Source organism: Monopterus albus, unplaced genomic scaffold, assembly GCF_001952655.1.
Source record: "Monopterus albus unplaced genomic scaffold, M_albus_1.0 scaffold38.1, whole genome shotgun sequence".
In the NCBI taxonomy this organism is placed as follows: domain Eukaryota; kingdom Metazoa; phylum Chordata; class Actinopteri; order Synbranchiformes; family Synbranchidae; genus Monopterus; species Monopterus albus.
This window is the reverse complement of record NW_018127918.1, coordinates 401,913-416,035: the sequence shown is the minus strand read 5'-3', so window position 1 is coordinate 416,035 and position 14,123 is coordinate 401,913. Positions and strand designations below refer to the sequence as shown.

The 14,123-nt window shown below is 39.7% G+C and overlaps 1 protein-coding gene across 2 annotated transcripts; it reads left to right on the top strand.

Moving 5' to 3' along the window:
- Nucleotides 1–54: 54 nt before the first annotated feature.
- pitpnab (phosphatidylinositol transfer protein, alpha b) lies at nt 55–14,117 on the top strand. 2 transcript variants are annotated; one of them, XM_020598387.1, is made up of 13 exons: nt 55–194; nt 286–634; nt 4,490–4,520; nt 7,442–7,587; nt 7,773–7,864; nt 8,525–8,532; nt 8,811–8,885; nt 9,426–9,509; nt 9,612–9,689; nt 10,286–10,396; nt 10,718–10,840; nt 11,038–11,120; nt 11,688–14,117. In XM_020598387.1, the coding sequence occupies exons 2-12, from the start codon at nt 618–620 to the stop codon at nt 11,083–11,085; spliced, it is 813 nt and encodes a 270-aa protein (XP_020454043.1). In that variant the 5' UTR covers nt 55–194; nt 286–617; the 3' UTR covers nt 11,086–11,120; nt 11,688–14,117. The 2 variants fall into 2 exon arrangements, with proteins under 2 accessions (XP_020454043.1, XP_020454042.1); XM_020598386.1 differs by having other exon boundaries at nt 55–634.
- The last annotated feature ends 6 nt before the right edge of the window (nt 14,118–14,123 follow it).

Sequence of the window (14,123 nt, the reverse complement as noted above, 5' to 3'; positions counted from 1 at the left end):
GGCTGTGATACACTATGAAGAAAAACGGTTCAGAGAAGCTCATGTTGGCTGTTCCACAGCAGCAGCGTTGTTATTTTGTACCCTGCACAATATAGCCTGCTGTTTATCCTGATCTTTAGTTTAATTTGTTCTGGTGCTGTTGTCTTCGCAGCCTGATTTTGTGTTCCAGTGAGGTTCTTTTCTGGCTAAATAAAGTTAGTATGCCTATTCATTATTATTATTAGTTGTATTAATCCACAGTTTAAATGGCTAAGTTGTTCATGTAGATTTATATTTCTTTATTAGGCTGTAAAAACGCGCTTTGCTGTAAATGTATACAACTGGATGGCTCAGTACCACAACCACACAGCACCCCTGGTGTACCGTCGTTTTCTGTGAGTAGTCTGCTCTGCACAGGCCTCGTTGCTCTGTGCGCAACAGCAACGCCGCGCCGCGGCCCCGTTCAGGAAGTGAACCTGAAGGAGACAAGCGGCTGTGGAGGTAGAATGACATAGAGGGGGAGAGGTGGGAGAGAAGCAAGCAGCGAAAGAAGAGACTAGCGGAGGGAGGGATCGACCCTGTATCTGGACCTGTATTGAGCTGCTCTCCTCTGGGATATAGCTACTGCACCGCCAAAAATGCTCATAAAGGAGTTGTAAGTAGCTGTGTGTGCATGAGTGTGTGCATGAGAGAGAGAGCGGAATGTGTGCGCGTTTATCTTTCTGGTTTCGCAGCGCTGACATTGTGGCCGGTCGCCCGAGAGTGGAATTACAAGAGGGCGGCCAGAGTGATGTCGACATCCCGTATCTGCTTGACTCCGTGTCCGTCATCATTTTTCATGCGTGCGACACTCCATCACTCTGAAGTGTTCACTGAATAAACTGAGTGATAATAAAGGGGCGGCTGTGGTTGCATCAGCAGCATAAACATGGCTGTGCCCTTCACATTTTGCATTACGAGCCTTCACGCGAAATTGAGAGGCTTCACTGTGGCGAATAATATAATACCCTTTGCTCTGGTGCTAAAATGACGGATGCTCGAGAGGAGTGACGGTGCTGAGGGAGACATGGCTGGTGCAAGCAGCGCCGCGCCGCGCCGCGCCGCGCCGCGCCAGAGCCCATTCCTTTAAGCCGCTGAGACCATGTTACTGATGCACATTGAAGGTGAAACGACTGATGAAGCATTTTGGCATTTACCTCCAGAGGAATTGAGATAGTGAAGTGTGGAGGGACCTCGAGGAAAGAAGGGATGCGAAAATGCAAAAAAAAAGAAAAACTGCGAGGTTTTGGCGCATCATTCAAACATTTCTGAGAATTTGACAGGGCGAAGAGACGGGATGGTATATACTGCAAACTGGCTTCGCATGTGCAAAGGGAAAGATCTGAATGATCTGGGGGTTTTAAGCTTTGGCAGGCCACAGTGCTGTAAGGATAACTCAGTGAGGCCTACTCACAGGCAGCTGGTGGTTAGAAGGGTAAGGCCAATGATAATACTGGCCTTGGGATTTTAAAAATCAAATATTAGGCATGGTTGTCACTTTGAATGGTGGTTCCATCATTTTTATGTTTTTAACTAGTGTCAGTGTGTACACCAGTCCACTAGATTCATTTTACCTCAAGGAGTGTGAAAAGTCATCAGTCTGGTTTCCTTTACGCTTTTAGTGTTGCAGTATATTTTCAGAGGATTTTTCACCCTCTTGTCTATGTTTGAAATATATATTTTTGCCCCCCTTTTCAATTATAAATACATTCTAGGTTAAACTGGATGAAATGCCAGCTACTGGCAGCTTCCAGCTAAAAATAACACTGAACTTGAAAATTCTATATAGATCACAGTCTGACTTTGTTGATTGCTGTCTTGATTTCTCACCATGGATATTTATTCAATAAATGGTCCACAAAAAAGCTCAGGATCAGAGTGATGGCATTGCTAAAGATCTGAAGTGATTAGGGAGAGTATGGGTCTCAGCAGTCTGCCTGGAAATTAATTAAATCAGTCACGATTAAATGCCAAATGCACTTACACGCTGTGAACACATGGGCACACGAACAGGCTTGCACATGCAAACGCACATGAAGATTCCCTCATGACGGTCAAGAAATGATGAAATCATCCATGTTTTACTGTAGTGCAGTGAGTTTTTTTTTACTCAGTATTGCTCACCTGAACCAGTGAGCTAAATCACTCACAATCCACTTTTTCTGCACGTCCATGAGCTTTGGCAGGTGCACAGCAATCTTGTACCACAGTGATGAAGAGAATGAACAGCAGTGAAAGAAGAAGACAGAGTGAGAAAAGGAGAAGATGAGAAGACATAGAGGATGAGCAAGGCAGGAGAGAAGAGGGTGTTTGCCTTCTGAATCAACACTTGATATTCCTGTTGAGACCGAGGAGATTTTCAGAGAATAGAGCATTGAGATGACTTTAGTCCTTATTTTACTTAAGCCTATTCTACTATTTAAATGTTGTGTCTATTTTAAACTGTGGATGAACACATTACCTTTCATTACCACCTACTCTCTTTAAGAAAGTTACCTAAAAAGTGAAACATGATTTCTCACTGATATACTGTGAGTATGAATGAGTAAAATGTACTACAGAGTATTCATATATGCAAATTAAAGTGAATCAAACAGCAAAAGGGTTTGTTTCCTTGTCCACCTTGATGTTCACAACACTGACAACTGGAGGGTAACATGCTGTACTTGTAGTTGTACGTCACTGTAGTTGTTTTACTGGGCCTCCTGCCACCCAGCCAAACTGTGCACGAAACCAATTCGTCGTTGGCTTATTCAGAAAGACTGCTGGCACGGATGCCATCATTTTGTTGGTGGAGTGCAACTTATGTGTTTATTTGTTTGCCAGCCCCATTTCCAAACACACTTTTGTGGTGAAACAGAAAACCATTTGAGACAAACAAAATATGGCAAAAGGCAAAACAGCACAAGAATCACAAAATGCTATTGGTACTCTATAGGAATAATACTTTTTAAAGCTTTATTTGTCCAAGTCTCATGTACTGTGCACATATGCTGTTTCAACACCATCTTACATCTTATACCTTCTTAATTTAATTACTTGCATTTGTAGGAGGGATCCAGTAAAAACCATTGTTGGCCACATAATGACTTAGTTTCTACCCACCTGACGGTGCTAGTGTTCACCTGACTTACAAAAATATTTTTTGTAACTATAGAAACTTTGAAATGATAGATAGTAACAGAAAACAATAATGTGAGTACAGACCTGAGTTTCATGTCTAAAAGGTACAGTAGAAATATCCGTATAAACAGATAACACAAAAATCATCAGGATGAAGTGTGGTAAGTTAGCACACGGCTAACAGGTTAGCAATGGGCAGAGCAGTGTCTGTAGCCTTAGAAAATGGTAAATGAGAAACATAGTTACTCTTCATATAAAACACTTATGGAAACTATTAAACATTTTTTGAAGAACTGCTCTAATGAATGACCTGAAAGCAAGTTGTCACATCTCAGTTCCTGCATTTGATCTCGGCTGTTTACCCGCTTCACTGAGGCGTATTCTCATTTTCTCCTCATAATAGCAAAAAAAGTCATCATTTATTTTCTCCTGATGACTCAGTGTTTGAAAATGAAATAAACGAATTTCATGCTGTTTCATTTTTGCCCAGTTTGGAATTCATATTATATTTCTATGTTTATTGTTAACAAAGGATAATGTATCATGCCAGACAATACAAAAGTAGCCTTGCCACGTACTTTGCAAAAACATCAAGGCAGTTTACCCTTTGCTCTGTAAAAGGTGAAATTCCTCTAAAAGAAGGAGCTTGAAAAGTTCTTGTCTGTGCTCCCCATTTGGGTTGATGATCACCGTTTATCATCACATATTCCTGTTAGTTTACTCCAGCTCAGCTAACAACTCTTCTGAGAGCGTTATGACGTATTGAAGTGAATAATTAAAGATGTTGGTTCATGTTGTCAGTGTATCACCCACAGGATTTCTCCGGGCTCATTCAGTTTAAAGAGAAAGTTCATTACTACCAAATTAAAACATGATGAATGTCAGATTATAATGGCAATTATGAATCCAGTAATACAATGTTCAGGGATATTTGCTAGCGGGAGGTGAATCATTATGCTGAGCAAGTACAGTGAAAACAAATGGACTCTTCATTCATGCAGCAGCTCAGAGAAACTTGAAAAGTTCAGTGTAATTGGACTGAAGTAGCCCAATCACTTAGACCAGGGGTCTGATTGACTGAATACACATCATCCAGGTAATCAGCAGCAGGTAGGACAGGGGTCGTTGGAAAACAAGCAGGGCAGCGGCCCTTGAGGACCAGGATTGGCCACCCCTGACTTAGAGAGACACATTGCAGGACATTCTATAGCAAGTGTTAATTAATTTAAAGCACTGTGTTTCAAAAGGAACTAGTACAACAGGCAGAGTTCAGGAAGAGCAATGAGTTGGTTTCATTGTTACTTTATGGCTTTTTGAGTAACTCTGCTTCTATTTTCTTCTCTTCCAGTCGAGTGATTCTTCCTATCTCTGTAGAAGAGGTAAGTTTTATTTAACAATTTTTCTTTGTGTGTGTTTGCTAAAGTGGCTCAGTGCTCAGCTTTTGTTATGAGATTCTTTGGTTCACTTTTTTGGATATAAGACTTTTTATATTTTCACTATACCCGCTCAGTGCATAGAAAAAATGCAGCAGTGGTCACCTTGGGAACTTATCTAGATATTTTGCAGCTCTGATCAACATACATCAAATTAAAAAGGGTTCCAATCAGACAGACTGTTGAATCAGAACAGTCAGAACACAATGTCCTCATCCTCTTTCTCTCTGTGTCCCTCAGTCCCCTGTTTATCCTCATTTCCTTTGCAGTTTGCTCTTTTATTCAGTCCTGCATTCTAAATGAGTCCCCCCCCCCCCCCATCCTCTGCCTTATAGCTGTGGATTGTTTGCACTTACATGAGAGTAATCTAAGGTTTGTAGCGACACTGGTCTTATACTCTTTAATAATGACAAATAAATATATGAAGCATTTAATCTGTTCTTACACCCACTGAACAGTTTCAAGTAGAAATGCACCAGCGAATGCTTAAGGACGTGGCAACCTATTTGCAGCCTAAATTAGAATCCTCATTTAAATATATAAATGTATATATTTTTTGCATATACTGTCATGGTTTGGGACTACTTCCTGTTCTGTACTTTTATTTGGAAATGGTTATCTGTCCGTGTCACCTGACCTACCTCAGCTTTACTTTGACCTTTGATTATTACTCATTGCCTTCATCTGTTGCTCTTTGTCTTAAAGGCTCAGCCTATATATTTTCCTCACTTCCTGCAGTAGGTTGCTGGTTCATCTGTGCACTGTATCAAGGTCCTGTTGACCTGCATCATTGTGATTATCTTCTGTTATGTTGCCTCCTGTAAGTTCTTGGCTTCTCCCCTGATGTGTCTCATTTATGGGCTTTGTTGATTTGTACTTTGGTTGCTGCTCTTGGTTTTTGGTTTGTGTTCCTTGTTCCCTTTGGTTTATTCTCATTACATATGTTTTCAGTTTCATTGTATTGCTCCCTGATGTTGCTGTTTATTTTTCTTTAAATGTTTTGTTGCTCTTGTCAGGTTGAGCTGTTTTTATTTTATCTGTCCTGTGTTGTGCTAGTTGTATTAAACTTGACTAGTTAACAAACATCAGTCTGTCTGCATTTATGTCCTCCTCCAGCCTGAATCCTGACGTATACAGGGAAACATTTGAAATGGCTTCAAATAAGGGTAATGTGTTATCTGGTGTAAATCTATAAATGTAGTGAAACTGGTTTCTTAAACAGACTTGTAAGTCATGTCCCAGTCAGCATGCCATATCACGACTGACAAAGTACTTAGAACTTTTTGACCCACTGTAGATGTGAGTCACAAACCCTGAAGCTGAAGTAATGTCTCCTTTGGGGAATAGTATGTTCCCCCTCTGCACTTGACTCATGGCTCTAGAGCCTCATCTTCTGTCTGAAGCAGCAGCTTTTAGTATTTTTGCCTGCAAATACCAGGTATTCAAAACAGTTCAGTTGATCATTGAATTTATATTCCATTCACAATATAATTACACTTCAGTAAGGTTGTGGCTTAACCTCTCTGAATAAAGGTTTCATTGTGGGCTGTAATGGTTGAACGAGACTTGTTTCATCAGCTGAAGTCTTGTTCAAGCTCGATGGAGGAATTGTCTTGATAGTACATTTCCTGTCAATTTTTGCCAGGAGGTTTTTTTTTTTTTGTTTTTTTTTTGGCTTATTTTTTGAGAAGGTAAAATGTTCAGGTATAGTCATCCTGCAAGGTAAGCTTTGTCCAGCACTTACCCAGGAGGCTTTGTTTCCAAATTAGGATTAGTATCTGTGGGATTTGGTCTCCAGTTTTTAAGTTTGACCTTCTCTGTTGCTCACCTCTAATTGAATCCAGGGACTTTGTCACTAGCTTCTTTCTAAAAGGTTTCCATTATGTGAGGGTCATTTCAACATGTTTGGCACAGGTTATTCAGGCTTCTCTTTTATGCCTTTTATTGCTATAGAAGAGTAACCTTTTAAATGCAGACAAAAGGTCATGGTTAAAAGGAGCACTGTACAGTGACTGTTCTTTTCACTGATGTTTGCCTTGATCGCTGTCCTAAAAGTCTAAGGTAGCAAAGTGGTTGATGCTGGTGCATGGAACACTGGATACATTTGGTCTCAGTTCAGCATATGTTAGCTATGGCTATAATGGCTTTCAGTCTAAAGGCCTCTAGCTGGTCAAGACATCTGCTCCTAGAACTTTTTTTTTTTTGGACAAATTCATAGATGTAAGAGAAAACATTTGGACAAACATTTGCTTGCAGTAATTGCAAAAACAGTCAAAACTGCAGCAAAATTTATATCCAGCTGAAAAAATGTTCTTGTATCCTAATGGAGTAAAATGACAACTGCAGTGGTTAAGACAACATGTCAGCAATCAGTTTTGTACTAGAGAGAAGGCTGTAGCTCATTTGCACCAATAAATAATCTAGGCTAGAGGATTAAGCTAAACTAGTTTCATTATAAACATGTTCATAAGAATCCTAGTATAAGGCTTTTACATTTCCGTTGCATTCAGTTTATTTCTACATTTGTACATTTATCCTGTCTTGCAAGCACCACAGCAGATGAACATGAGTATGTCATTTAAACTGGACCGTTTTTGGTTTATTTCTTATAGTTTTTTTTTATTGCTTAGTTTCAGGTTGCTTTTTAAATCCAAAACACTTCCTGAAAGTGAATTAGGGCTTGTCTACTGGGCCCTTTGTTGTGACTATTAAGAAAAAAAGAAAAGGATGTCTACTGTGAAAGCTCACTCCTCCTCTGGACAACAACCCATTAATTATTGGACACGTGAAGGAAACAGCTACTCCTACCTGTAGTTCTTCCTTCAAACACATTCAGTCAAACCTACTTTTCTCCTCTTGTTCTCCAGTACCAGGTCGGCCAGCTGTACTCGGTGGCTGAAGCCAGTAAGAATGAGACGGGTGGAGGAGAAGGAGTAGAGGTGCTAAAGAATGAGCCTTATGAGAAAGATGGAGAGAAGGGACAGTACACGCACAAAATTTACCATTTGCAGAGGTAAGCAGTTTTCAGACTGTCTTGAATGCAAACAAGGGCAAGAGGCTCACAGAAAGCTCCCTGAGGAAGACTACTTTTCATTTTCCCTAAGTTGTGGTCACTTCCATATATGTTTTCACTTCAGTCTAATATGCCAAATTAGATGGTTGAATAATTAGTTCTTTTGTTGCTCTTCTGTTCTGCAGTAAAGTGCCGTCATTCGTTAGAATGTTGGCTCCGGCTTCAGCTCTCAACATCCATGAGAAAGCCTGGAACGCATACCCATACTGTCGCACAGGTAGCTCACAACTAAGATTCGGTCTGCAATAAACGGCAACATCGCTAATCTTTATAGACACAGAAGAGGTCCCAGTAGTGGGTTCCAACTTCCAAAACTACTATTTAATCTACTGAGCTGTAAACTCATGTTATCTTCACTGTTGCAACATACCCAGCGTAATTGAAAACCCACGTTTTGATATACAGTATTTCCTATTTGAGATCTTTGTTGAATCAAACCAGCTTCCCAGGGCTTCCATCACTGCTGTTGACATTGTTGACTGGATGATGCTAAATAAAATCATCTGCACTTTAATCCTAAAAAAGGGTGAATAAAATACTTATTGCTTAGTGGCCATATAGATTCTGATATGGAAACACTTGTTATTCGCTGGGTACTTCTGTTTGTCACCTTGAAGGATTAGTTGAATAATTTACTGTATGTCCAGTGTGAAGAGCCATGCAATCATTCGAGCCTTTCAAGCTGAGATCACACACACTACCAGCTGCCTGACTACCATCTGTCACACGAAGGGACAGCCTGAACCTACACAAACAGATACCGTTTAACAATTCCTCTTTGTATTTTGTCAAGTACTGTCTTTATATTTCTCATATGGTCATAACTGCATTACTGTGTTTCTCTGTTTGCTCTGCATTATTTCATCTGACTCTGCAGTTATTACTGTAAGTATTTTCTTTTTTGTGCTTATAAATTGAATGCATGTTGACAAACCAAATCTTGACACTCATACAGAAAACAAATTAATTAAAAGTTGAGAATGAAATTAGATTTGTTTCAGTGACACAGCAGCAGGCACAGACAGACACCATTATTCTGTGTGTGTGTGTGTGAGAACAGGAAACTGACCAATTCTAAATGTTTTTCTTAAACGTGCTTATGTACTGTATCATGTAGATTTACTGTTTCTTCTTTAATCAGCATTTCTATATTTCCTCTGCAGAATGAGTATATGAAAGATAACTTCCTGATCAAGATTGAGACATGGCACAAACCTGACACGGGACACCTTGAAAATGTAATTGGTACCATATGTAAACCTGCATGAGCTGAGGACCAGTATACATGTGTGTACAAGCAGCATCAGGAATTATTTAAAGCATTTTTGTCTATTTGGAGATGCACGTGGCACAGGTTCATTCTACGCTATTAATACTAGATTTCAAATTGTGCAGCATCTCCCACTTGGTACTAGTTTTTGTTCATTTTCTCTACTGCCGTGTGGGTCTGACATCTCCCACAGCTTCACTCTGTTTACTTCTCAGAACGTCTTGTCTAGGACATATAAAAAGTGACCTAATTATTGGCACCTACTGTACAATTGGGGCTTGTGCTCCTTTATATCATAAAAATTACCTATTTTTTTCATGCATGCAAAATCACAAATAAGGCTCCACTTATTCCCCATAATGTAATTATACAATATGTATAATTTTTTTTTTAATCACACAAGCTTTCAAAAACAGTTGTATCCTGAGCCTTGTGACCTCGTCTCTGTATGTGGGCCCTTCTGCAGACACTTGTGCCTGTGTAATTGTACTCTGTGGTTCTGTTTCAGGTACACGGTTTGGATGCAGAAACCTGGAAAAAGGTGGATGTAGTTTATATTGATATTGCAGACAGAAGTCAAGTGGAGCTGAAGGTGAATTTGTTTATCAAGATCCTTACTGAGAGGATTACAGTGACTAGATCTTCTTGTGTCCTATCTACTTTGTCTGTTCTGTATTCTCTGGTCTCACTCCAGGACTACAAGCCGGAGGAGGATCCTTGCAGGTTTAAGTCAGTGAAGACAGGACGAGGACCTCTAGGACCAGACTGGAAGGTATATAGCATCTTGTAAATGTTCGGAGCTGCTGAGTGGTGAACACGGACCTCCAACCACATTACTACTCATTACTGATGTGCAAAAAAAATCAGATTGTTGCTTAGCAACTGATGTTTAGTCAGTGCTGAAATACTGGGAACAGGACAAACATTTCAGCTAATTTTGAGCACACTGCGGTTTTTCTGGGAAATGGTGGCTTTTAGCAGCCTGTGGGGAACTACCTCTTACAATTAAAAGCAGAACTGCACTAAACACTGGCAATTGTTCCTGCTACTTTTGTTTTTAAATGCATCATGTTAAAATTTAACTTTTAGCCCAATGAGTAAATAAATACGGCATTAAATACATCTCTATGGAAAAAGCTTTGAAAGACCATTTAAGGCTTCATGTGGGGAAATTAAATGCATGAACAATAAAACTGCATCTGAAGCTATAAAATATGAGGCCAAATAATTCAAATGTTTTGGAAACTTTATGGTTGGCCGAATGGGGGTTTCAGAACCTAAGTATTTCTGCAAATGCAACTGATTAAAAACTATATATTGATTTATTTCAGATTTAATGTAACTGTATATATATTTGTGCACCTGCAGAAGGAACTTCCTAAGAAGACTGACTGCCCACACATGTGTGCCTACAAACTGGTCACTGTCAAATTCAAGTGGTGGGGCCTGCAAAATAAAGTGGAGAACTTCATTCAGAAGGTTTGTTTACCTTGACTGATACACACTTCCACTTCATTAAGTTCTGAGGCCATCTGGGGTGGGGGGTGGGGGGTGCGGGTTAAGGACTGTTGTGCCGTAGTGTTCTATATTGCATACAGAGTCTCACATTTTGCAGTAAAAGTGGCAAAGTATTCTACTACTCATAATGCTGCATATATTAATCCTGCACTATAAATAGGGCAAAGCAGAAGGGAATTAAATAGCTGATTCAAATTATCTAGACATTATCATTTGCACTTAAAATTTTGATTTGTCCAAGTTTAACTTTCTCTCTCTGCCTTTTTCTTTGTTGTACCTCAGCAAGAAAAGCGTTTGTTCACCAATTTTCACCGTCAGCTGTTCTGCTGGATTGACAAGTGGATTGACTTGAACATGGAAGACATTCGTCGCATGGAGGAAGAGACACGCAAGGAGCTGGATGAGGTGAGCATAAAAACTGGGAATTACAGAGCCGGACACTTTTCTGAAAAGCCTTCATTTTTTCCTAATATGTGACAAACATGTCACAGATTCAGGACAGACTACAGGACGTACACACCTATGTTTGGATAAGAATGTGAATTGTCATTCAGCTACAACGTTTCTGTTTTTTTTTTTGTTTTTTTTTTTGTGCGTGTCAGATGAGAGTGAAGGACCCAGTGAAAGGGATGGTGGCTCTAGAGGACTGAGGTTGTGTCAGATTGTGAATGCTGCTGCTCATCAGGTGAGAGGTATTTGGTATTCATTCACTCTGTGTAAACACATTCTTTTAAATCTATGATTTAGTTAAGTCTACAAAAATGAAAAGATGTATGTTGTCACAGCTCAAAGTGCCGGACACAGATGTCTCGCGTTAAAGTTCACCTTTATTCAATGCAGGAATAAATGAATGGCGTTGTCTAGTTGGTGGGCAGGCAAAAGACAAAGTCCAAAAACAAGTAGAAGGTCAAAAACTGGCAGGTAGAGAAAAGAACAGCAGAATCCACATGAAGAAAGGAGAGCTGGCGTGCCCGGATAGGTGGTTTCAGAGGAGCACCCTATATGTACATTGTGTGCACAGTGTTGGCAGTTTGAGTCAGAGTCCCAACATTTGTTGTAGGTCTCCCCCGTTTTCAATATGCCTCTGTATAACCCACTGTAAAATAAGGGCAAAAAATGGCAGAAAAGCTATAATCTGGACAAGTAAAAGTGGGCTGATGGGGAACAGGTGTGAGGAATCGGTTAACAGGGAAAGGCACAAAGTGCTGAGGTTACTAGCTTGATTATGCTCAACTCTTTCTATCTCTTTCAGACCAGAATATCCAGACACCAGCAGATTCACATCCTCCTCCTGTTGCAACTGACACAACACCTGACTGGCCGGTCCAACCTTCCCCTGGTACAATCTGGTTTTCAGGGACCTTGACCTAGTAAACCTGCAGTTTTCAGCCGATCTCCACCACCTCCCTTCAGTCCCCTCATCTCAATTTGTTTTACCATCCAGTGTCCCCATCTTAACTCTGAGGCCTCCAGTAGCAACGCTATAGATCTTGGCGGTCAGTCCTCTTTCTCTCTCTGTCTCTGTTTTAAACTACAGAAAAGCATCATTTATTTCTGCAATTTAGGACTTATTTCTATTTAAAGCATCCCAGTGGTGTGTGTGTATATACAGTATATTGAAGAGCTGAATAATTGTATTGAAATATTATATATATATTTAAAAACAGGGTTTTTAAAAATTATTTTATCTAAGTTTCTGTGGATTTTTTTTCCAGACCCGGCTGTATGTGCGGCTGCGTTTTAATCCTAACTTTTTGATTTTTCTTTCCATAGCACTTTCTCCATTCATGTCACTTTATGCCATCCCTTGTTCAAATCAATTTGCAAGTCTACAAAGCACAGCTGCAAGGTCAGGATTGTGCTGAGTGTTGTCTCCGCTGTACTCACGACCTAGCAGACTGGATTGTTTTCCAGTATCTCCCTTAATATTTTGAGGCAATTATGGAATTCTCTGCTGCTTTGTGAGTGTGTGTGTGCATATATATGTGTTTTGTAGCATCTGTAGGTCATCAAGGTTTTCAGCCATATTTTTTTCACCAGACCATTTCTAGCTCTTAAGTTTCATCAGGGTGTTTAACAAAGTGCAGTAATGGAAGTTCACTTCTGAATAGAAATATACAGAGAGGGATTCTACAAAGAAAACGTATATCACTCTACAATGTAAAATGCATAGTAGACAACTAGAACAGCCATACGTGTGTGCAAGACCCTTTTTCTTTTGTCTGATATGGTGGAAACGTTAGAAGCCCTCATGGATACACAACCCCTCCTGCTTGCTGTAGGCACCTAAATTGTTCTTTGAAAGTAAAACTGCTACTGCTATCCATTCTCTATTAATTCTTGCCCCGTCACTCATTTTGTCACCTCCAGTGGATAAATGGTCTTATCCAGCGATAGCAATAACTACCATGACATGTTGGTCTCTTCTTTATCACCACTAATCTATTGTACAATTTGCTCCTATTGTGAGAAGTTTTAGTAGGGGAGAGTGCAAGATGAAAGTCAAGAATAGTTTATTAAATGCTGCTTTTATTGTCAGTCTTTGAATGAGGCAGGTGTTCTCCTGCTGTGATCTGAAGTCTTAAATTTGTAATAGTGTGTTTTTTGTGTATTTGCTTGAGTGATGTACAGTAGTGTGTTGCTGAAGAGAACTGATGCTGGTTGGGCAAAAAAGGGAGGAAGTAATGGCTCTAGAGCAGTGAAAACAGCAAGCACTGTCCTTCATCCTCTGTGTGTTTAGCCTCCTCCATCCTCAGTTGCCTTTACTCTTTTCAGTCCTATGTTTATTCACGTCCTCCACATTTTAACAGCGTGGAAGCTTTAAAGAGCAAGCAACAGATAAAGTCAAGTCTATTGCCGTAATGTTGACTAAATCATACATTTTGATTATGAAAAAGTGTCACCTTCCAAACTAGTAGGTAATTACACTAAGTGCAAGCACAGGGGTCTTATTTGAGGTCCATATCTAGAGTTTTTCCTCACCTTAAAAGCAGACATTTTGCATTAATTAACAATATGAATACAAATTAATTTCAAAAAGTATTACTTTGCCTCTTGAATTGGCACATTGTGTCACTGTATTTTGATCAGTCATTGGCATAATAATTAGTCTTTTGACTAAAAGTGAAATGTAGAATTTGACCTCATACACATATTTGAGTGCTGTAGATTACTGTGACTATTATACTATACAGTAATGTGGTACAGAAGCAAATCATATTTTGCTGGCTGTAAACATACTAAGACATGAAAATGCTATTACTGCTGTGCATTATAATAGCTTAGACTTGCTTTTATGCCATTTTGACAGTCTACTTTTCCATCTTGTGACACTTTTTCCATGGCTTTTATCTGTAAATATAGGTTTATAAACCAGCTATTATGAGCTTTTTTCTGTTGCCTCCTCTTTAAAGAAAACACACTGGCTCTGGATGTCCACCCCCTCCGCCTCTCTTTGTATCCATCAAACATCTCACTCACCATCTGTGATGGGGCGACCAACTGAATCCTGGAGATTTGTGGATGTACTGTATGTAATGACTTTGTAAATAAATAGTAAATAAATCAGTGTAGATGAACACACATATATAGGTCAGACTGTCCTGCCAAACCTACAACACACCCTCCTGAAACTTGATTCTATTATTTCATTGCTCAGTCTTCAGCGTTGCACAGAGCTCAAGTTGCT

Bases quoted from the DNA above. Each gene is read 5' to 3' on its own strand.
- pitpnab (XM_020598387.1), top strand. The intron at 9,690-10,285 runs GTATATAGCATC...GTGCACCTGCAG, and splicing joins CTCTAGGACCAGACTGGAAG to AAGGAACTTCCTAAGAAGAC. The intron at 10,397-10,717 runs GTTTGTTTACCT...GTTGTACCTCAG, and splicing joins TGGAGAACTTCATTCAGAAG to CAAGAAAAGCGTTTGTTCAC.